At 41.1% G+C, this 24,574-nt stretch overlaps 1 protein-coding gene and 1 pseudogene across 1 annotated transcript; both read left to right on the top strand.

Annotated features, from left to right (window-relative positions):
* Positions 1-4,630: 4,630 nt before the first annotated feature.
* LOC130191663 (uncharacterized) lies at positions 4,631-7,607 on the top strand. The gene is made up of 4 exons (XM_056411317.1): positions 4,631-4,748; positions 4,962-5,036; positions 5,156-5,496; positions 7,311-7,607. Exons 1-4 carry the CDS (start codon positions 4,697-4,699, stop codon positions 7,605-7,607), a joined length of 765 nt encoding a protein of 254 aa, XP_056267292.1. The 5' UTR covers positions 4,631-4,696.
* Positions 7,608-9,543: 1,936 nt separating this feature from the next.
* Positions 9,544-22,911, top strand: LOC130191662 (uncharacterized; annotated as a pseudogene).
* Positions 22,912-24,574: the final 1,663 nt, after the last annotated feature.

Raw genomic sequence — 24,574 nt, 5'->3', positions numbered from 1 at the left:
TTTTAGCTGGCCTCACTTATGTAAGAGGGCTTGACTAAATGCGGCCTCAGTTTCCTTAGAGGTCTACCTTCCAGCTTTTTAGCTGGCCTCACTTATGTTAGAGGGCTTGACTAATGCGGCCTCAGTTTCCTTAGAGGTCTACCTTCCAACGTTAATCGCTGGCCTCACTTATGTTAGAGGACTTTTGTGTCAAACTGTATCGTGATTCCCTTTTTACGCTTTATTCTATTTATTTAAATCAAGTCAAAAATTTGGCAGTTTCAATACTCACTTCCAATACTCCTGATCAAATTTAGAGTGTTCAATTTGACTGATTTGAAATAAACAGGTTCAGTCTTACCTTATTTGGACACCTGCGCAGGTTCGATCAGTTTCTCGGAGCGGGCCTTGAAAGCAGTGGTCCGTCCGGGGCTCTCGGGTGCTGTCCTCCTCAGGTCTCTGGACCGGCTTTCACAACCATCCTCTGCTACCATTTGTTGGAGTTGGACAGCGACACACCACCTGGACGACACTCACTGGAAGAAAGAGCGGTAGACTTCTACGTTACATCTATAAGCGTTTTATTTAGAAATCAGGATACAAGTAGACATCATGCATGGACCCCCCTCCTCAGCTGGGACCAGTGGCCCCAGCGCTGGAGAGAAGACGCCGGTTCAGAGTGTGCAGCCATTTTAAATAGCCGAAAGGACCAGTTCTGATTGGTCAGGAGATAAGGGGGTGGGGTTTTCTCATTGGCTCTTGTTCCTCTGCTTCCGCCGTTGTCGCTCCTTCATTGGTTCTAGTGGCCAGCCAATGAGAGCATATGTTGTGAAAGTGTGAGAAAGGAAGATGGAATTCACATGTAGCTTCCTTGACTGAGCTGGGGAGTTTTCTAAGATAATCTTATCTCTTCCGAGGTGGGACGAACTGAAGGTCGTTCCCAGGATATTTACAAAGGGCCAGTGTAGGTGTGTGTGTGTGTGTGTGTGTGTGTGTGTGTGTGTGTGTGTGTGTGTGTGTGTGTGTGTGTGTGTGTGTGTGTGTGTGTGTGAGAGGGCTGTGGTTGAATCCGGATATTAATTGTCAAAGCTGGACCTTTCCTTATCTTATCTGCGCTCAGTAGTTGTCTCTGTGGCTCTCCTGTTCATGTGTGTTGCTTTGTTCTATTCAAATCTAGGGTGAGCGTTGGTGCATAAAGTTCTTTTGTGTGTCACTGTTATCTTCTTTGATCAGTTCAGGCGCCGGAATGCCCTGCTGATGTTTCTAACTCTCGTCCAGTGTTTTTCCACTTTACACATAACATTTATGCACAATACACTACTAGGCTATGCTAAGCTATAATATATATTCTTTACAATACCCAGTGCTCCAACCAGGCCGCTCTGTTTAAACTTAGCTCCGCCTGCAGCTTTGACTTTGACCAATAGGCTCCCTTCAGGAGAACCTATGAAACCCGCTGCGCACTATTGATTAAGCACCTTTTTTCCTTAGTTTCGTCTGCTCCCCACGAGCCGACGTAAATTAGGCCCGTGCACGTTTAACTGCCGGACAACCTTTCAGTTACTGAATAAACTCTATTGCTTGAATTGAGCTTAAACGCCTCGAACTCAGTCTGTTTTAGGATATTTCTCGCTCAACAGTGACAAAAATATAACTTGAAAAAAAATTAAAATTGAAAATAATTTGAGAGGAAGCGTTTCACAGTGGTGCCGTTCAACTCCCGCCAGTGCCTCAAGAATCGGATCGTGTATTTGAATTTTTTGCTTTTGTACTTTTGGTAGAGAAGAGAACTTGATGCAGTGTGAAAAGGAAACTTCATGTAGGTGCTTTGGCTTAGTGGGTTGAAGCCCGTGTTTGGTGAACACGAAGTCCTGCGTTCAAGCCCCGGCAGTGACAAGAAAAAAATGTGAAAAAATTAGGGCTGTCAATGGATTAAAAAAAATTAACTAATTAATCGCACATTTTGAAATTGCGATTAATTAATCGCGATTAATAGCGCTTAAAAGTTTGTTCCTTCTTTTTAAAGACAAAACTTCACACAGAGCTGTGTTTTCAAAGAGGCTCCTACATATACAGTGCCAGCGAGGTATTTAATATCGTGGACGACACATTGTTTCTTCAGTGAAACATCAGATTACCGTAGTAAAAAAAAAAGTATATTGAGACCCCATTGGTCCTGTCATCTTTAACACTGAACAACAGCAGAACCAGTGGCCTTGGTAAACTAACTGACATTCAAATATGTCACGTTAACCCTCTGGAGGCTGAGGGCATTTTCTCCATTTTGCAAAAAAAAGTAAATTCATCTTTTAAAGACTTTTGCATATGACACACCCCCACGTGTTATACATCAAACATTCCAGAACAATCTCAGCTCTATATATTGAGGCACATTGTCCTCGCGCCGTGTTCTCTGCTTCTCTGACTGACAGGTTGCTCATGAGCCTCACATGTGTGGTGGAGGTCCTTGTGATTTACTGAGTGATCATTGGTTGTTGTTTTTCGCAAAATGTTGACAGACAAACGGATTGACCAATCACGTTGAAGGTTTCGTGTGACGAGTTCTTTCCGCACCGCGTCACCCGACACGTTGCCCCTCCGTTCCTCTGTGTATCAGAGGGGGAGACGGGAGGAAGGAGGAGCAGGAGGAAACCCGACTGATTCATCCACGAGTTTAAACTGATTTATGCTCCTTATTTTCGCGGAGAAATAATTGTTTTAAAAACGGAAACAGTGTTAAACCGTACTGCCGCGGCTTGACACTCAGAGGAGTGTAAAAACTTCAACGAACACCGGAAGCAAGTCGAAGTGTCCTTGAGCAAGGCACTGAACCCCCAGTTGCTTCCCGGGTGCATCACTGCAGCCCACTGCTCCTTAATAACTAAGGATGGGTTAAATGCAGAGAACTAATTTCCCCTTGTGGATTAATAAAGTATATATATTTTTTAATTATAAAAAAAAATAAAAAAGTTGCGTTAATTGCGTTAAAATATTTTAGTGCGTTAACGCGGCCAAATTAATCGCATAGATTAACGCGTTAACGCTGACAGCCCTAGAAAAAATACAAGCCCCGTCAGTGACAAAAAAAAACTTGAAACAAAAAAATCTAATATAATTTGAGAAGAAGTGTTTCACAGTGGTGCCGTTCAACTCCCGCCAGTGCCTCAAGAATCGGATCCTGTAATTGAATTTTTAGGTTTTGTACTTTTGAAGAAAAAAAAATCAAGCCCCGGCAGTGACAAAAAAAAACGTGAAAAAAAACAAGCTTCGGCAGTGACAAAAAAAACGAAAATAATTTGAGAAGAATCTTTTCACAGTAGTGCCGTTCAACTCGTTCAAGTATGCCAAAATAAAAGTCATAGTTTAGTATGTTCAACTTGTTCAAGTATGCCAAAATATGTCAAAATAAGTCATAGTTTAGTTTGCCAAAATATGTAAAAATAAAAGTCATAGTATAGTATGCCAAAATATGTAAAAATAAAGGTCATAGTATAGTATGCCAAAATATGTAAAAATAAAAGTCATAGTATGCCAAAATATGTTTAAAAAAAGGTCATACTATAGTATCTCAAAATATGTAAAAATAAAGGTCATAGTATAGTATGCCAAAATAGTATAGTTTGACAAAATATGTCAAAAATAAAGGTCATAGTATAGTATGCCAAAATATGTCAAAATAAAAGTCATAGTATAGTATGCCAAAATATGTAAAAATAAAAGTCATAGTATAGTATGCCAAAATATGTAAAAATGGGGGGGGGGGGAGTTCACCTCCATGTACTTTTCCACTAGTTGTTCAAAGGGCACAGGAGATGAGGGGGGGGGGTAGCCTGCCTGCCTCAACAAAGGACTTATGGTTCAGAAACTATATTGTATGGAAACAATGCCTGTCTATAGCGTATTAATATACTCTACTCTTTGTCATAACAGGAGAGATGAGCAGACATTTGTTTTACCCTGGGAGAATGGCAGTTCCACTCCGTCAGGGACCACGGGGATTTCTCCGCCAGGATCCGAGCGATGCAGCCAAACTGGGACCATGAGCTCCTCTCCCACATGAAGCAGGACTCGTCTGGTGTCGACCGTGTTCTGGTCGTGTTTGTCTTTTGGTGTTCCACCTGTTGTCCTAGTGACTATGAATTGACTCCGGTCCTGATGAGGGTACGTATCCGTCATTGTTTTCGCATGTGCATGACAAGAAACTGCTGTGCTCCTAACACCTACTTGCATGTGTTTGCTGTGTGTTTGAAGTCAAGGTGCTTCCTCTGCCTAGGTGACATTGTGATGACTGTCTCCTGAATATTAACCCATTGCAACATGAACACATGTGTATGAATGAAATATTCTCTGTACGTAATAATGTTAGAAACAGTCTGATTGGATTTGGCTGAACAAAGCAAGTGAAGTAAAGATACTTTCTGCCTTTACTCACAGTAGTTTTTGTGTACTGTCAAAGTATAAATAACAAACAAAGGTTTTTCCGTTGCAGTACCATCTGCTACACAGGCAGCACTAGCCTAGGCTCAGGGTCCACCAGTAGATGGTAAATGTATCAACATTGTGCACATTCACTGAAACATGATCTGTTCTGAGTCCACTGTGCTCATCTTAGTTCTGAACCAGGAAGTGATTCTTGTGTTTGATCCTTCTCTCTCGCAGCCCTGCATCTCCATCTGTGACGAGACCTGAGCCCGTTGCCCAGGAGCTCGTGTGTCTGATGCCAGAAGCAGCACGTCATCCGTCAGCAGAGCCGACTGTCACACTTCCTGGTGTGTGTAGTACTTTACCTTTATTTGCATCCTACACATATACACGAGTAGTGTACATCAAAGCCGTTGTTTATTCTTCAAAAACTTCATGGTTGTATACTAGATACTGGTGCAGCTCGCTGAGTTTCACCAACTACAGCGTAGATGTCATGTTACATTCTGGCTTCATCTTGTCAACAATAATAATAATAACATGTTCAATGTTCTCTACAGTGTCAGAGGGGCTCCTGATTTCTCCTGAGACATCTGCAGAGCCCGGTCAACTGCCAACTCCACAGAGAGGGGAAAGTCAGTATTTTAATGCTTTTATTATATTTGGTTGTGTACATTTTAAAAAGATGAAACCAAGTCACACCTAAAATCATACTAATTTCTCTTTTACTACGTCTTTATTCTCATCTGACCAGGTGAGCCATTACCCAGGCCAATAGCCTTCCCCACCGGTCCTCCTCCACAGCTTCCTGGCTGCCACCATGATGTCGGCCAGTGGACCTGTTCACAGCAGCAGAGGTCTGATGAAGACGAGCTGGAAGCTATTGGTTGCTTCTGTGGGATGGGACTGAAGCAGGGCCCAAACAGTCCTCACATTCACACCGGGTTCCCTGAGGTAGCAGGGAAGTACGTTTATTGTCCTGCCAAAGTACTTTCCCTGTACAGAGACCAGGGCATGGAGAAGGAGATGACGTGGAGAGAGTTCCAGGCGTCTGACTTCTATGAGACGGGAAAAACAGATGGGCCGTTGACAAGAGCAAATAAGAGAGATGGGCAGTGTTTTGTCATCTATATATCTTTTCTTATTCTAATCATTACATTCTTTTATATTATAAATTATATTTGTTTGACTATTTTTATTGTTTTTATTGTTTGTGTGACCTTGCACTATGGGCTGTGTGTTCAATATTTACTGTCCCTGTTGTGAATAAATATATTTCATGGACTAATGTCTACATGTGTCATTAATATGTGAATCATTACAGTGAACAGTAAAGACATATTTAATTTAAGTAATTGCAATTCAAATGTTTATGAGAAGAAAACTGTAATATGTGACATATACAGGACTGTCTCAGAAAATTAGAATATTGTGATAAAGTTATTTATTTTCTGTAATGCAATTAAAAAAACAAAAATGTCATGCATTCTGGATTCATTACAAATCAACTGAAATATTGCAAGCCTTTTATTCTTTTAATATTGCTGATTATGGCTTACAGCTTAAGAAAACTCTAAAATCCTTTCTCATAAAATTTTAATATTTCCTCAGACCAAGTAAAAAAAAGATTTATAACAGCTGAGTGTTTGTCAAGGCTCAGGAAACCCTTGCAGGTGTTTCGAGTTAATTAGACAATTCAAGTGATTTGTTTAATACCCTACTAGTATACTTTTTCATGATATTCTAATATTTAGAGATAGGATATTTGAGTTTTCTTAAGCTGTAAGCCATAATCAGCAATAAATCAGAATAAAAGGCTTGCAATATTTCAGTTGATTTGTAATGAATCCAGAATGCATGACATTTTTGTTTTTTTAATTGCATTACAGAAAATAAAGAACTTCATCACAATATTCTAATTTTCTGAGACAGTCCTGTAGGTTATAAATAAATAAGTCAAGTACTGATATGATCTGTCTGCCACTGGGATAAAGTGACACTCCAAAAATAGCAAAGTAGGAAACACTTTTCTTGATAAACAGCCCAACTGAGTCTCGAACCTGCGTCCAAACGTGGCTTTTCAGGACATTGGACAGCGTAGATAATACTGCAATTTCATTGGCTGTCAGTGAGTTCCCACTATCCACGTCTTGCCTCCGCGAGAGGGCCGTGGGTTCAATTCCCGGTCTGGGCGGTCCTTCTTTGTGGAGTTTGCATGTTCTCCCCGTGGCAGCGTGGGTTTCCTCTGGGTTCTCCGGCTTCCTCCCACAGTCAAAAGACATGCAGTCAGGTTAATTGATCTCTAAATTGCCCATAGGTGTGAATGTGAGAGTGAATCGTTGTCTGTCTTTATGTGTGCCCTGAGATGGACTGGTGGCCTGTCCAGGGTGTCCCCTGCCTTTACCCTATGTCAGCTGGGATCGGCTCCAGCGCCCCCGCGACCCTGATGAGGATGAAGCGGAATTGAAAATGGATGTTTGATCTTTGATTAAGTAATGTGGGTTAAAATAAATATAATGAAATTAAATAGATTTATTGTATAATATTAAATACATTTGCATATATAGTTATACATTTATATAAGTACACCTAAATAAACAATAAACAAATGCAAAGACAGTTATTTAACAATATGTTCTGGAGTAGTTAGAATTATACCGTGTTAGTGACAACCGGCCCTTTGAGGGCAGCCATGAGGCCGATGTGGCCCACGGTGAAAATTAGTTTGACACCCATGCTCTACAAGAAGGCTCCTCACCACAGAAACCTTGCGAGCCTCCTCCTAATGCAAATCATCTGGTCCAACTCTAAACAAGGGTATTCTCTACCATGAACATCTTGTGGGCCTCTGAGCGCATATCTATGTATGGCTTTATCTTTCAGAGCTGTAATGCAAAATACACTACAAGACCAAGAGCAAGGTAACCATCGCTGCGGGCGTGTTCTTCATCGTCGGTGGCATCCTGTGCCTGATCCCCGTGTGCTGGTCTGCACACGTGATCATCAGAAACTTCTACAACCCCATGATGACGGACGGCCAGAGGAGGGAGCTCGGAGCGTGTCTGTTCATCGGTTGGGGATCAGCAGGACTCTTGTTGATTGGAGGGTCACTTCTCTGCTGCCAGTGTCCGCAGCGTAAAGACAGCGTATACCCGGTCAAATATTCTGCCCCACGCTCAGCAGCTCGTGGAGGAGACTATGTTTAAAACGTCTTGCTCTAGGAAACTAGACTGAACTCTTCACACTAAAGTTTTAGGAACTTAATTTGTTCAAAATTTTATTTTTACCCATTTTTGTTTTTAATAAAGTATATTGTGCTTTCAATTGCCTTGGTTGTGTCTTGAGTAATAACCTTAAGGTATGATGGTTTAGTCTTTAGAAACCCTTAGTTCTTGGCTGCCTTCAACCTAGTTGGTATGTTTTAGTTTAACTTGACGGGTTAAGGGTCTGGAGGTGGGTGGAGGTCATGTGAACTCATGCAGTAGGTACAGTATAGACAAAATGCCTATACTGTGAAACAGAAGTACTTCAAAAGTCCACTTTTCATCAACCACGGTTCAAATGCCCGGATGTGACTGATTTGGCCATTTTAAAGGATTTCTCCAAGGTGACTTGTACGTACTTGGGGAAAACCGATATTCCAGAATGCATTTCACACCAGCGACGGGGAACAATGGCGGAGGAGAAAATGTACAAGTGAAACTTGACATTTTCAAAATACTCTTCGTCACAAATATAATTTTAGGATGGTCTGTCAAGATTCAGTCGAATTCAAAATATACTCAGACTATTTCGTATATTTGAGGTCCTGCTCGTGGGACCGGGCCGTCAGCGCTCATGTCTGCTGGGAACAGCCTGATCTGGGCATGACTTGACTCCGATGTCTCCGACGCAAATAAACGGTTATAATTCAGTTTGAAGGATCTAACGAGCAATCTTTGGTCTCAGTTTATTTTTTCATATGTAACGTTAAGACTAGATGAGGTCAAGGTTAAGATTGATAACTCTATAAATACATTTATTAACACTATTTACAATTATGTGTCTGTCAACTAGTTCAAAAAGAAAAGAGTTTGCCCTGTGAGAAATGTGGACAGCCTCTAATATGTCAAGTATGTGTGGATGTGTTTATATCTATATATAGATATATACACATATATGAATATATAAATACATATATGTATATTTATATATAGATACATATATAAATAGATTTATATATATACATATATACGTATATATACAAATACGTATATATATACATGTATTTTTTATAAACACATATATATATATATATATAAATGTATATATATACATGTATTTTTTGAAATACACATATATGTATATATACACATATATATATATATATACGCATATATACATGTTTATACATATGTGTATATATAGAATAGTATATTGTCATTTCGGAGGGAGCTATATAAAATGCATGTTTCATTCCTCAGATGCTCAAATAAGTGGTGCTGTGTCAAGATGTATTTTATGCTAACAACTAGCGTGGCTCTGTCCAACATTTGCTACCATCCCCTAAAGCACTAAAATAAACATTTTATTTCTTCAATCTGAACTAATTGTTTGACCTAGCAGGAAGTAATCTGCCACATATCCTCATTTAAACATCACGCTAAAGCAAAGATACTTGGCTCTGTCTCATAGTTCACTCCTCAGGTCACCTGACACTCACTGGCTGATCAGCACAGGTGTAATCAATCAGCTTGATTGCTGCTCTGGCCAAAGTGCGTGAGGTTGGTGTTATCATGCAGGCATTCATCAATGAAATATATTGTTCGTAAACAGGCGAATTAAAAAAAAATGTTTTTACGTATTGCAGAATGTTGTACGTGCATAATACCATGTCTTATTTCTGTAAATAAGCACATATTTGATTGGTAATGTCATCACATGCACTTCAGGCCAAAGCTACACAGACGTCATCATGCTTTGTGATCAAAAATGCGGGACTAGCTTAATGACCACAGGTGTTTTCAATCAAACAATTTTGAACAACCAATCAGGAACGGCCACGACCTACCATGTGGGTATAAGAGCTGCAGGTGAGTTTTCAGACCCCGTATTTCATTGTTGCTTCTTCTCACCTTGAAGCAAACAACCAGCCAAACAAACATGGCAGCTGCAGGTCTCCAGATTTTGGGCGTCTTTTTGGCAATCATTGGCTTTGTGGGCGATGTCATCATCTGCGCTCTGCCCATGTGGAAGGTGTCTGCGTTCATCGGGAGCAACATAGTGACGGCGCAGACCTTTTGGGAGGGCCTGTGGATGACCTGTGTGATGCAGAGCACCGGGCAGATGCAGTGCAAGGTCTACGACTCCATGCTGGCCCTCCCTAGTGATCTGCAGGCAGCCCGGCCCTCATTGTGATCTCCATCCTCATCGTCTTGATGGGAATCCTGCTTGCTGTCGTCGGAGGAAAATGCACCAACTGCATTGAAGATGAAGAGACCAAGAGCAAGGTAGCCATCGCTGCGGGCGTGTTCTTCATCGTCGGTGGCATCCTGTGCCTGATCCCCGTGTGCTGGTCTGCACACGTGATCATCAGAAACTTCTACAACCCCATGATGACGGACGGCCAGAGGAGGGAGCTCGGAGCGTGTCTGTTCATCGGTTGGGGATCAGCAGGACTCTTGTTGATTGGAGGGTCACTTCTCTGCTGCCAGTGTCCGCAGCGTAAAGATGGCGGATACTCTGCCAAATATTCTGCCCCTCGCTCAGCGGCTCATGGAGGAGCCTATGTTTAAAACGTCTTGCTCTCGGAAACTAGACTGACCTAAAGTGTTATGAGCTTAATTTGTTAACATTTTTATTTTTACCCATTTTTGTTTTTAATAAAGTATATTGTGCTTTTAATTGCCTTGGTTGTGTCTTGAGTAATATCTTTACGGTATGATGGTTTAGTCTTTAGAAAGCCTTAGTTCTTGGCTGCCTTCAATCTAGTTGGTATGTTTTAATTTAACTTAACGGGTTAAGGGTCTGTGAACTCATGCAGTAGGTGCAGTATAGACAAAATGCCTATACTGTGAAACATAAGTACTTCTAAAGTCCACTTTTCATCAACCACAGTTCAAATGCCCGGATGTGACTCTGATCTGACTGAAGGATTTCTCCAAGGTGACTTGTACGTACTTAGGAAAACCGATATTCCAGAATGCATTTCACACCAGCGACGGGGAACAATGGCGGAGGAGAAAATGTACAAGTGAAACTTGACATTTTCAAAATACTCTTCGTCACAAGTATAATTTTAGGATGGTCTGTCAAGATTCAGTCGACTTCAAAATATACTCAGACTATTTCGTATATTTGAGGTCCTGCTCGTGGGATCGGGCGGTCAGTGCTCATGTTTGCTGGGAACAGCCTGATCTGGGCAAGACTTGACTCCGATGTCTCCGCAGCAAATAAACGGATATAATTCAGTTTGGAGGATCTAACGAGCAATCTTTGGTCTCAGTTTATTTGTTCACATGTAACGTTAAGTCTGGATGAGGGCAAAGTTAAGATTTTTAACTCTAAATTTATAAACTATTTACAATTGTCTGTCAACTAGTTCAAAAAGAAAAGAGTTGTGCCCTGTGAGAAATGTGGACAGCCTCTAATGTGTCAAGTATGTGTGTATATATAGATATATACACATATATGAATATATAAATACGTATATATATATACACATATATAAATAGATTTATATATATATACATATGTATATATATTAGGGCTGTCAATCGATTTAAAAAAATTAACTAATCGCGCATTTTGAAATTCATTAATCGCGATTAAAAGTTTTTTTTTCTTCTTTTTAAAGACAAAACTTCACACAGAGCTGTGTTTTCAAAGAGGCTCCTACCTATAAAGTGCCAGCGAGGTATTTAATATCGTGGATGATAAATTGTTTCTTCAGTGAAACATCAGATTAGTAAAAAAAAAGAAGTATATTGAGACCCCATTGGTCCTGTCATCTTTAACATTGAACAGCAGCAGAACCAGTGGCCTTGGTAAACTGACTGACATTCATTTAAATTCACCTTTTAAAGGCGTTTGCAAATGACACATACCCATGTGTTATACATCAAACATTCCAGAACAATCTCAGCTCTCTATACAATGAGGCACATTGTCCTCGCGCCGTGTTCTCTGTCTTCTCTGACTGACAGGCTGCTAATGAGCCTCACCTGTGGTGGGAGGTCCTTTGTGATTTACTGAGTGTTCATTGGTTGTTTTTTTCGCAAAATGTTGACAGACAAACGGATTGACAAATCACGTTGAAGGTTTCGTGTGACGAGTTCTCTCCGCGCCGCGTCACCCGACACGTCGCCCCTCCGTTCCTCTGCGTATCAGAGGGGGAGACGGGAGGAAGGAGGAGCAGGAGGAAACCCGACTGATTCATCCACGAGTTTAAACTGATTTCTGCTCCTTATTTTCGCAGATAAATAATTGTTTTAAAAACGGAAACAGTGTTAAACCGCACTGCCACGGTTTGACACTCAGAGGAGTGTAACAACTTCAACGAACACCGGAAGTAAACAAAGTTGCGTTAATTGCGTTAAAATATTTTAGTGCGTTAACGCGGCCAAATTAATCGCATAGATTAACACGTTAACGCTGACAGCCCTAATATATACACATATGTATCTATGCATATATAAATGTATATATTCAATTCAGTTTATTTGGATAGCCCAATTTCACAAATTACAAATTTGTCTCGGAGTGCTTTACAATCTGTACACATAGACATCCTTGCCCCAAAACCTCACATCGGATCAGGAAAAACTCCCAAATAACCCTTCAGGGGGAAAAAAAATGGAAGAACCCTTCAGGAGAGCAACAGAGGAGGATCCCTCTCCAGGGTGGACAGGTGCAATAGATGTCATGTGTACAGAAGGACAGATTTAGAGTTAAAATACATTCAATGAATGTGACAGAGTGTATGAATAGTTCATAGTAGGCATATTCCACGATGGAGACCTCCACGATCCATCAGGCAGATGGAGGTAGAGAGGAGGAGTGGGCGGAGTCTCAATTCATCTTTAGATGTGCAAACAACATAGCACCTTCTGTACTCTGTCTTAGTGTGACAAAAACGTGCACCAGGAGAGTGGCCACTAGGGGATCAGTGGGTGGCAACTGCACAGCAGAGATGCGCAAAACCACTTTCGGTCAGTCATGTTTCTCAACAAAAGGGACCCGATTCTGGAATGACTTACCAACGGAACTAAAAACACAAACTGAACTGAAAACATTTAATAGCAAGGTAAAACTCTGGCTAAAAGTAAACCAGGGATGTCAACACTGAAACACACGCCCAGCCTGCACACACCTTTACGCACACACTCAATTTAATGGGTTTTTATTGTATTGTACGGGTTTTATTGTATTGTATTAACTGTGTTTAGTTTAGAGGATCTACTACCTGTGTTGCTCTTGTATATATCTTATTATTTTATGATGTGTATGGTTAGGTGTATGAACACTCAGTCTATGCATGGATGTTTTGTCAGGTCTTCTCTATGTATGGAGAGCTGTCTGCACACATACACCACTTTTAGATTAGTTTTAGATCTAGACATGTTTCTTGTTTCTGTTTTGTTTTGTTAGAAAGGCCTGACCAGGGACTGGGGTTGCAAATTAGCCAATTGGCTAGAAACCTTCTGTATCACATGTACACTTTGTGTAATAATGTGCGCTGCTTTGTCCCTGACAAATAAAATTTATAAATAAAATAAAAAACAGTGGGCGGAGTCTCAACAGGGCAGTGGTAGTCGGTCGCAGGAATTCCACGACCCAGACCTCGATGATCCATCAGGCAGATAGGATCGATGCCGTCTCATAGGGTCCGATGACCCCATGAGACGTGAAGTCACAAGGACTCCGGGGAGAAAGCAGAGTTAGTAATGTGTGATGGAGAGATGAAAATGCATACCTAAGGAGATAAAAAAGAGGAGATAGGTGCTCAGTGCATCCTAAAACGTCCCCCAGCAGCTATAAGCCGATAGCAGCATATCAAGGGGCTGGACCAGGTGAACCTGATTCAGCTCTAACTATAAGCTCTGTCAAAGAGGAAGGTCTTAAAGGACCCATATTATGCCCATTTTTCCACAAGTTGATATGGTTCCTTGGGGTCTTAATGAAATGTTTGTAACATATTTTGGTCAAAATACCACAAGAATCATTTCAAACAGCACCCTTTTTACCCTGTCAAAAACACCTCCCCACAGATTAACCTGTTTTGAGTGCCTGTTCCTTTAAATGCTAATGAGCCAGCTCCCCCCTCCCCCCTCCTCCACGAGATGCGCTCGCCGAGCTGCTGCCTGCCCAGCTAGCCATTACCTTTGTAGAAATATGGCTACTGCAGATGAAGATAGCGTCGTGCAACCATATCGTTTTGAACCAGAGTCAGACCCTGAACAAGAAGAGGCTCCCGAACAAGTTCAAGAAGTTAGGGCTCAACAGGACGTTTCTGAATGTCACTACTATATTTTTGTTTGTTTGTACATTGGCTAAGGTCTCACAGTCTTGTTAGCGGGTTTGAGAGCATAGTGGTGCTAGAGATTCGAGTACGTGAATAGTTTGTGCATGTATGAGTATGTAGCAAATACAGTGTGTTTATGTAAGTTACTGTTTGTGAAAGTGTTTGTGTAAATGCAAGTAACGGGAACGCCATAAAGATATAAATGCTACATGAGTAAAGTTCCATCTGTAAACTAAAGTGTTATCTGACAACAGTAAGTGACCAAGCAAGGGCGGGGGTCACGTTTTTACGTCCATTAATTAGCGTTTAAACCTTGTTTACTTATTAAATTGTTGTATTTGATGACTTCTGACTTATTTGATGACTCATGTCTGTAATATGAACACAACTTTCAAATAAACTTTACCTGCAAAGTTGTGGTGGGGGGCGGTCCAAGGCCATGTAGCCAGACTCCCTACATGGGCGTGCTTCAAAATCTACGTAGACGTTGGTGGTGATCCCATTTGACGCACTCAAGCATATCGTTTCTAATATAGAGGAACCACAACAAGCCGCGTGAGGTTCTTTTTCTCCAGCGTTTTTGTGTTGGGAGACATGCCAGATACCCAAATTAACGTATAGAAGCACTAAAAAAGTGGAATTTTCATAATATGTCCCCTTTAAGTCTATTCTTAAATGAGGTGACTGTGTCTGCCTCCCGGACTGAAATTGGAAGCTGGTTCCATAAAAGAGGAGCTTGATAATTAAAGGCTCTGGCTCCCATTCTACTTTTTAAGACTCTAGGAACTACAAGTAGTCTCGCATTTAGTGAGCGCAGCTCTCTAGTGGGGCAATATGGTACTACAAGCTCCTTAAGATATGATGGAGCATCACCAATCAAGGCTTTGTACGTTAAGAGAAGAATTTTAAAAGTGATTCTTGATTTTACTGGGAGCCAGTGCAGAGCAGCTAGTGCAGGAGTGATGTGATCTCTTTTCTTAGTTTTAGTGAGAATATGAGCTGCAGCATTCTGGATCAACTGGAGGGACCTAAGAGACTTATTAGAGCAGCCTGATAATAAGGAGTTGCAGTAATCCAGTCTCGAAGTAACGAACGCGTGAACCAATTTTTCTGCATCTTTTTGAGACAAGATGTGCCTGATTTTTGAAATATTACGTAGATGAAAGAATGCAGTCCTTGAGATTTGCTTTACGTGGGAGTTAAAGGACAAGTCCCGATCAAAGATAACGCCAAGATTCATGTATTTTTTATATACACATATATATGTAGGCCTACAGGACTGTCTCAGAAAATTAGAATATTGTGATAAAGTTCTTTATTTTCTGTAATGCAATTTAAAAAACAAAAATGTCATGCATTCTGGATTCATTACAAATCAACTGAAATATTGCAAGCCTTTTATTCTTTTAATATTGTTGATTATGGCTTACAGCTTAAGAAAACTCAAATATCCTATCTCTAAATATTAGAATATCATGAAAAAGTATACTAGTAGGGTATTAAACAAATCACTTGAATCGTCTAATTAACTCGAAACACCTGGAAACACATTTTCAAATGTTTGATTTTGTTTTGCTGTTATAAATCTTTTTTTTTACTTGGTCTGAGGAAATATTCAAATTTTATGAGATAGGATTTTAGAGTTTTCTTAAGCTGTAAGACATAATCAGCAATATTAAAAGAATAAAAGGCTTGCAATATTTCAGTTGATTTGTAATGAATCCAGAATGCATGACATTTTTGTTTTTTTAATTGCATTACAGAAAATAAAGAACTTTATCACAATATTCTAATTTTCTGAGACAGTCCTGTATATATACATATACGTATATATACATGTTTATATATATGTGTATATATAGAATGGTATATTGTCATTTCGGAGGGAGCTATATAAAATGCATGTTTCATTCCTCAGATGCTCAAATAAGTGGTGCTGTGTCAAGATGTCTTTTATGCTAACAACTAGCGTGGCTCTGTCCAACATCTGCTACCATCCCCTAAAGCACTAAAATAAACATTTTATTTCTTCAATCTGAACTAATTGTTTGACCTAGCAGTCAGTAATCTGCCACATATCCTCGTTTAAACATCACGCTAAAGCAAAGATACTTGGCTCTGTCTCATAGTTCACTCCTCAGGTCACCTGACACTCACTGGCTGATCAGCACAGGTGTAATCAATCAGCTTGATTGCTGCTCTGGCCAAAGAGTGTGAGGTTGGTGTTATCATGCAGGCATTCATCAATGAAATATATTGTTCGTAAACAGGCGAATAAAAAAAAAATGTTTTTACGTATTGCAGAATGTTGTACGTGCATAATACCATGTCTTATTTCTGTAAATAAGCACATATTTGGTAATGTCATCACATGCACTTCAGGCCAAAGCTACACAGATGTTATCATGCTTTGTGATCAAAAATGCGGGACTAGCTTAATGACCACAGGTGTTTTCAATCAAACAATTTTGAACAACCAATCAGGAGCGGCCATGACCTGCCATGTGGGTATAAGGGCTGCAGGTGAGATTGCAGACCCCGTATTTCATTGTTGCTTCTTCTCACCTCGAAGCAAACAACCAAACAAACATGGCAGCTGCAGGTCTCCAGATTTTGGGCGTCTTTTTGGCAATCATTGGCTTTGTGGGCGATGTCATCATCTGCGCTCTGCCCATGTGGAAGGTGTCTGCGTTCATCGGGAGCAACATAGTGACGGCGCAGACCTTTTGGGAGGGCCTGTGGATGAACTGTGTGATGCAGAGCACCGGGCAGATGCAGTGCAAGGTCTACGACTCCATGCTGGCCCTCCCTAGTGATCTGCAGGCAGCCCGGGCCCTCGTTGTGATCTCCATCCTCATCGTCTTGATGGGAATCCTGCTTGCTGTCGTCGGAGGAAAATGCACCAACTTCATTGAAGATGAAGAGGCCAAGAGCAAGGTAGCCATCGCTGCGGGAGTGTTCTTCATCGTCGGTGGCATCCTGTGCCTGATCCCCGTGTGCTGGTCTGCACACGTGATCATCAGAAACTTCTACAACCCCATGATGACGGACGGCCAGAGGAGGGAGCTCGGAGCGTCTCTGTTCATCGGTTGGGGATCCGCAGGACTCTTGTTGATTGGAGGGTCACTTCTCTGCTGCCAGTGTCCGCAGCGTAACGATGGCGGATACTCGGCCAAATATTCTGCCCCTCGCTCAGCGGCTCATGGAGGAGCCTATGTTTAAAACGTCTTGCTCTAGGAAACTAGACTGAACTAAAGTTTCATGAACTTAATTTGTTCAACATTTTATTTTTACCCATTTTTGTTTTTAATAAAGTATATTGTGCTTTCAATTGCCTTGGTTGTGTCTTGAGTAATAACTTTAAGGTATGATGGAGTCTTTAGAAAGCCTTAGTTCTTGGCTGCCTTCAATCTAGTTGGTATGTTTTAGTTTAACTTGACGGGTTAAGGGTCTGGAGGTGGGTGGAGGTCATGTGAACTAATGCAGTAGGTACAGTATAGACAAAATGCCTATACTGTGAAACAAAAGTACTTCTAAAGTCCACTTTTCATCAACCACAGTTCAAATGCCTGGATGTGACTGATCTGGCTGAAGGATTTCTCCAAGGTGACTTGTACGTACTTAAGAAAACCGATATTCCAGAATGCATTTCACACCAGCGACGGGGAACAATGGCGGAGGAGAAAATGTACAAGTGAAACTTGACATTTTCAAAATACTCTTCGTCACAAGTATAATTTCAGGATGGTCTGTCAAGATTCAGTCGACTTCAAAATATACTCAGACTATTTCGTATATTTGAGGTCCTGCTCGTGGGATCGGGCGGTCAGCGCTCATGTCTGCTGGGAACAGCCTGATCTGGGCATGACTTGACTCCGATGTCTCCGCAGCAAATAAACGGATATAATTCAGTTTGGAGGATCTAACGAGCAATCTTTGGTCTCAGTTTATTTGTTAACATGTAACGTTAAGTCTGGATGAGGGCAAAGTTAAGATTTATAACTAAATTTATAAACTATTTACAATTATGTGTTTGTCAACTAGTTCAAAAAGAAAAGAGTTGTGCCCTGTGAGAAATGTGGACAGCCTCTAATGTGTCAAGTATGTGTGTATATATAGATATATACACATATATGAATATATAAATACATATGTATATATATATACACATATATAAATAGATTTATATATATATACATATGTATATATATTAGGGCTGTCAATCGATTAAATAAAATTAACTAATCGCACATTTTGAAATTCATTAATCGCGATAAAGTTTTTTTCTTCTTCTTTTTAAAGACAAAACTTCACACAGAGCTGCGTTTTCAAAGAGGCTCCTACATATAAAGTGCCAGCGAGGTATTTAATATAGTGGATGATAAATTGTTTCTTCAGTGAAACATCAGATTAGTTAAAAAAAAGAAGTATATTGAGACCCCATTGGTCCTGTCATCTTTAACATTGAACAGCAGCAGAACCAGTGGCCTTGGTAAACTGACTGACATTCATTTAAATTCACCTTTTAAAGGCGTTTGCAAATGACACATACCCATGTGTTATACATCAAACATTCCAGAACAATCTCAGCTCTCTATACAATGAGGCACATTGTCCTCGCGCCGTGTTCTCTGTCTTCTCTGACTGACACGTTGCTAATGAGCCTCACCTGTGTGGTCGGAGGTCCTTTGTGATTTACTGAGTGTTCATTGGTTGTTTTTTTTCGCAAAATGTTGACAGACAAACGGATTGACAAATCACGTTGAAGGTTTCGTGTGACGAGTTCTCTCCGCGCCGCGTCACCCGACACGTCGCCCCTCCGTTCCTCTGTGTATCAGAGGGGAGACGGGAGGAAGGAGGAGCAGGAGGAAACCCGACTGATTCATCCACGAGTTAAACTGATTTCTGCTCCTTATTTTCGCAGATAAATAATTGTTTTAAAAACGGAAACAGTGTTAAACCGCACTGCCACGGTTTGACACTCAGAGGAGTGTAAAAACTTCAACGAACACCGGAAGTAAACAAAGTTGCGGTAATTGCGTTAAAATATTTTAGTGCGTTAACGCGGCCAAATTAATCGCATAGATTAACGCGTTAACGCTGACAGCCCTAATATATACACATGTATTTTTTATATACACATATGTATCTATGCATATATAAATGTATATATTCAATTCAATTCAGTTTATCTGGATAGCCCAATTTCACAAATTACAAATTTGTCTCAGAGTGCTTTACAATCTGTACACATAGACATCCCTGCCCCAAAACCTCACATCGGATCAGGAAAAACTCCCAAATAACCCTTCAGGGGGGAAAAAATTGAAGAAACCTTCAGGAGAGCAACAGAGGAGGATCCCTCTCCAGGATGGACAGAACAATAGATGTAATGTGTACAGAAGGACAGATTTAGAGTTAAAATACATTCAATGAATGTGACAGAGTGTATGAATAGTTCATAGTAGGCATATTCCACGATGGAGACCTCCACGATCCATCAGGCAGATGGAGGTAGAGAGGAGGAGTGGGCGGAGTCTCAACAGTGGGCGGAGTCTCAACAGGGCAGTGGTAGTCGGTCGCAGGAATTCCACGACCCAGACCTCGATGATCCATCAGGCAGATAGGATCTATGCCGTCTCATAGGGTCCGATGACCCCATGAGACGTGAAGTCACAAGGACTCCGGGGAGAAAGCAGAGTTAGTAACGTGTGATTGAGAGATGAAAATTCATCCCTAAGGAGAGAAAAAAGAGGAGATAGGTGCTCAGTGCATCCTAAAACGTCCCCCAGCAGCTATAAGCCTATAGCAGCATATCAAGGGGCTGGACCAGGGCAAACCTGATTCAGCCCTATCTATAAGCTCTGTCAAAGAGGAAGGTCTTAAAGGACCCATATTATGCTCATTTTTCAACAAGTTGATATGGTTCCTTGGGGTCTTAATGAAATGTTTGTAACATATTTTGGTCAAAATACCACAAGAATAATTTCAAACAGCACCCTTTTTACCCTGTCAAAAACACCTCCCCACAGATTAACCTGTTTTGAGTGCCTGTTCCTTTAAATGCTAATGAGCCAGCTCCCTCCCCTCTCCTCCCCTCCCCCCTCCTCCACGAGATGCGCTCGCCTAGCTGCTGCCTGCCCCGCTAGCCATTACCTTTGTAGAAATATGGCTACTGCAGATGAAGATAGCGTCGTGCAACCATATCGTTTTGAACCAGAGTCAGACCCTGAACAAGAAGAGGCTCCCGAACAAGTTCAAGAAGTTAGGGCTCAACAGGACGTTTCTGAATGTTACTTCTAAAAAAAATTGTTTGTACATTGGCTAAGGTCTCACAGTCTTGTTAGCGGTTTTGAGAGCATAGTGGTGCTAGAGATTCGAGTACGTGAATAGTTTGTGCATGTATGAGTATGTAGCAAATACAGTGTGTTTATGTAAGTTACTGTTTGTGAAAGTGTTTGTGTAAATGCAAGTAACGGGAACGCCATAAAGATATAAATGCTACATGAGTAAAGTTCCATCTGTAAACTAAAGTGTTATCTGACAACAGTAAGTGACCAAGCAGGGGCGGGGGTAACGTTTTTACCTCCATTAATTAGCGTTTAAACCTTGTTTACTTATTAAATTGTTGTATTTGATGATTTATGACTTATTTGATGACTCATGTCTGTAATATGAACACAACTTTCAAATAAACTTTACCTGCAAAGTTGTGGTGGGGGGCGGTCCAAGGCCATGTAGCCAGACTCCCTCCATGGGCGTGCTTCAAAATCTACGTAGACGTTGGTGGTGATCCCATTTGACGCACTCAAGCATATCGTTTCTAATATAGAGGAACCACAACAAGTCGCGTGAGGTTTTTTTTCTCCAGCGTTTTTGTGTTGGGAGACATGCCAGATACCCAAATTAACGTATAGAAGCACAAACAAAGTGGAATTTTCATAATATGTCCCCTTTAAGTCTACTCTTAAATGAGGTGACTGTGTCTGCCTCCCGGACTGAAATTGGAAGCTGGTTCCATAAAAGAGGAGCTTGATAACTAAAGGCTCTGGCTCCCATTCTACTTTTTAAGACTCTAGGAACTACAAGTAGTCCCGCATTTAGTGAGCGCAGCTCTCTAGTGGGGCAATATGGTACTACAAGCTCCTTAAGATATGATGGAGCATCACCAATCAAGGCTTTGTACGTTAAGAGAAGAATTTTAAAAGTGATTCTTGATTTTACGGGGAGCCAGTGCAGAGCAGCTAGTGCAGGAGTGATGTGATCTCTTTTCTTAGTTTTAGTGAGAATATGAGCTGCAGCATTCTGGATCAACTGGAGGGACCTAAGAGATTTATTAGAGCAGCCTGATAATAAGGAGTTGCAGTAATCCAGTCTCGAAGTAACGAACTCGTGAACCAATTTTTCTGCATCTTTTTGAGACAAGATGTGCCTGATTTTTGAAATATTACGTAGATGAAAGAATGCAGTCCTTGAGATTTGCTTTACGTGGGAGTTAAAGGACAAGTCCCGATCAAAGATAACGCCAAGATTCATGTATTTTTTATATACACATATATATGTAGGCCTATATATACATATACGTATATATACATGTTTATATATATGTGTATATATAGAATGGTATATTGTCATTTCGGAGGGAGCTATATAAAATGCATGTTTCATTCCTCAGATGCTCAAATAAGTGGTGCTGTGTCAAGATGTCTTTCATGCTAACAATTAGCGTGGCTCTGTCCAACATCTGCTACCATCCCCTAAAGCACTAAAATAAACATTTTATTTCTTCAATCTGAACTAATTGTTTGACCTAGCAGTAAGTAATCTGCCACATATCCTCGTTTAAACATCACGCTAAAGCAAAGATACTTGGCTCTGTCTCATAGTTCACTCCTCAGGTCACCTGACACTCACTGGCTGATCAGCACAGGTGTAATCAATCAGCTTGATTGCTGCTCTGGCCAAAGTGCGTGAGGTTGGTGTTAATAGGCATTCATCAATGAAATATATTGTTCGTTGTCTTTATCGACACTTCAAAATGTAAACAGGCGAATTTAAAAAAAAAGTTTTTACGTCTTGCAGAATGTTGTACGTGCATAATACCATGTCTTATTTCTGTAAATAAGCACATATTTGATTGGTAATGTCATCACATGCACTTCAGGCCAAAGCTACACAGACGTCATCATGCTTTGTGATCAAAAATGCGGGACTAGCTTAATGACCACAGGTGTTTTCAATCAAACAATTTTGAACAACCAATCAGGAACGGCCACGACCTACCATGTGGGTATAAGAGCTGCAGGTGAGTTTTCAGACCCCGTATTTCATTGTTGCTTCTTCTCACCTTGAAGCAAACAACCAGCCAAACAAACATGGCAGCTGCAGGTCTCCAGATTTTGGGCGTCTTTTTGGCAATCATTGGCTTTGTGGGCGATGTCATCATCTGCGCTCTGCCCATGTGGAAGGTGTCTGCGTTCATCGGGAGCAACATAGTGACGGCGCAGACCTTTTGGGAGGGCCTGTGGATGAACTGTGTGATGCAGAGCACCGGGCAGATGCAGTGCAAGGTCTACGACTCCATGCTGGCCCTCCCTAGTGATCTGCAGGCAGCCCGGGCCCTCGTTGTGATCTCCATCCTCATCGTCTTGATGGGAATCCTGCTTGCTGTCGTTGGAGGAAAATGCACCAACTGCATTGAAGATGAGGAGGCCAAGAGCAAGGTAGCCATCGCTGCGGGCGTGTTCTTCATCGTCGGTGGCATCCTGTGCCTGATCCCCGTGTGCTGGTCTGCACACGTGATCATCAGAAACTTCTACAACCCCATGATGACGGACGGCCAGAGGAGGGAGCTCGGAGCGTCTCTGTTCATCGGTTGGGGATCAGCAGGACTCTTGTTGATTGGAGGGTCACTTCTCTGCTGCCAATGTCCGCAGCGTAAAGATGGCGTATACCCGGTCAAATATTCTGCCCCACGCTCAGCAGCTCGTGGAGAAGACTATGTTTAAAACGTCTTGCTCTAGGAAACTAGACTGAACTCTTCACACTAAAGTTTTATGAACTTAATTTGTTCAACATTTTATTTTTACCCATTTTTGTTTTTAATAAAGTATATTGTGCTTTCAATTGCCTTGGTTGTGTCTTGAGTAATAACTTTAAGGTATGATGGTTTAGTCTTTAGAAAGCCTTAGTTCTTGGCTGCCTTCAACCTAGTTGGTATGTTTTAGTTTAACTTGACGGGTTAAGGGTCTGGAGGTGGGTGGAGGTCATGTAAACTCATGCAGTAGGTACAGTATAGACAAAATGCCTATACTGTGAAACAGAAGTACTTCAAAAGTCTACTTTTCATCAACCACGGTTCAAATGCGGATGTGACTGATCTGGCCATTTTAAAGGATTTCTCCAAGGTGACTTGTACGTACTTGGGAAAACCGATATTCCAGAATGCATTTCACACCAGTGATGGGGAACAATGGCGGAGGAGAAAATGTACAAGTGAAACTTGACATTTTCAAAATACTCTTCATTATGAATATAATTTTAGGATGGTCTGTCAAGATTCAGTCTTCAAAATATACCCCGACTGTTTTGTATATTTGAGGTCCTGCTCGTGGGACCGGGCGGTCGGCGCTAATGTCTGCCGGGAACAGCCTGATCTGGGCATGACTTGACTCCGATGTCTCCGACGCAAATAAACGGATATAATTCAGTTTGGAGGATCTAAGGATTAAGCTTTGGTCTCAGTTTATGTTTTCATATGTAACCTTAAGACTGGATGAGGTTAAGATGTATAACTCTATAAATACATTTATAAACACTATGTACAATTGGTCTGTCAACTAGTTCAAAAAGAAAAGAGTTGTGCCCTGTGAGAAATGTGGACAGCCTCAAATGTGTCAAGTATGTGTATATATCTATATATAGATATATACACATATATGAATATATATACATATATGTATATTTATATATATATGTGTATATACATGTATTTTGTTTATCCACATATGTCTATATACATGTATTTTTTTTATAAAGACATATGTATATATACTAGGGCTGTCAGCGTTAACGCGTTAATCTATGCGATTAATTTGGCCGCGTTAACGCACTAAAATACTTTAACGCAATTAACGCAACTTTGTTTACTTCCGGTGTGCCTTGAAGTTTTTACACTCCTCTGAGTGTCAAACCGCAGCAGTACGGTTTAACACTGTTTCCGTTTTTAAAACAATTATTTCTCCGCGAAAATAAGGAGCAGAAATCAGTTTAAACTCGTGGATGAATCAGTCGGGTTTCCTCCTGCTCCTCCTTCCTCCCGTCTCCCCCTCTGATACACAGAGGAACGGAGGGGCGACGTGTCGGGTGACGCGGCGCGGAAATAACTCGTCACACGAAACCTTCACCGTGATTGGTCAATCCGTTTGTCTGTCAACATTTTGCAAAAAAAACAACCAATGAACACTCAGTAAATCACAAAGGACCTCCCACCACAGGTGAGGCTCATTAGCAGCCTGTCAGTCAGAGAACCAGAGAACACGGCGCGAGGACAACTGAGCCTCAATATATAGAGAGCTGAGATTGTTCTGGAATGTTTGATGTATAACACATGGGGATGTGTCATATGCAAACGCCTTTAAAAGGTGAATTTACATGTTTTTGTAGAATGGA

This window comes from Pseudoliparis swirei, chromosome 3 (assembly GCF_029220125.1).
Source record: "Pseudoliparis swirei isolate HS2019 ecotype Mariana Trench chromosome 3, NWPU_hadal_v1, whole genome shotgun sequence".
Classification (NCBI taxonomy): domain Eukaryota; kingdom Metazoa; phylum Chordata; class Actinopteri; order Perciformes; family Liparidae; genus Pseudoliparis; species Pseudoliparis swirei.
The sequence above is the reverse complement of the archived record's forward strand: the minus strand, read 5'-3'. Positions and strand labels throughout refer to the sequence as shown.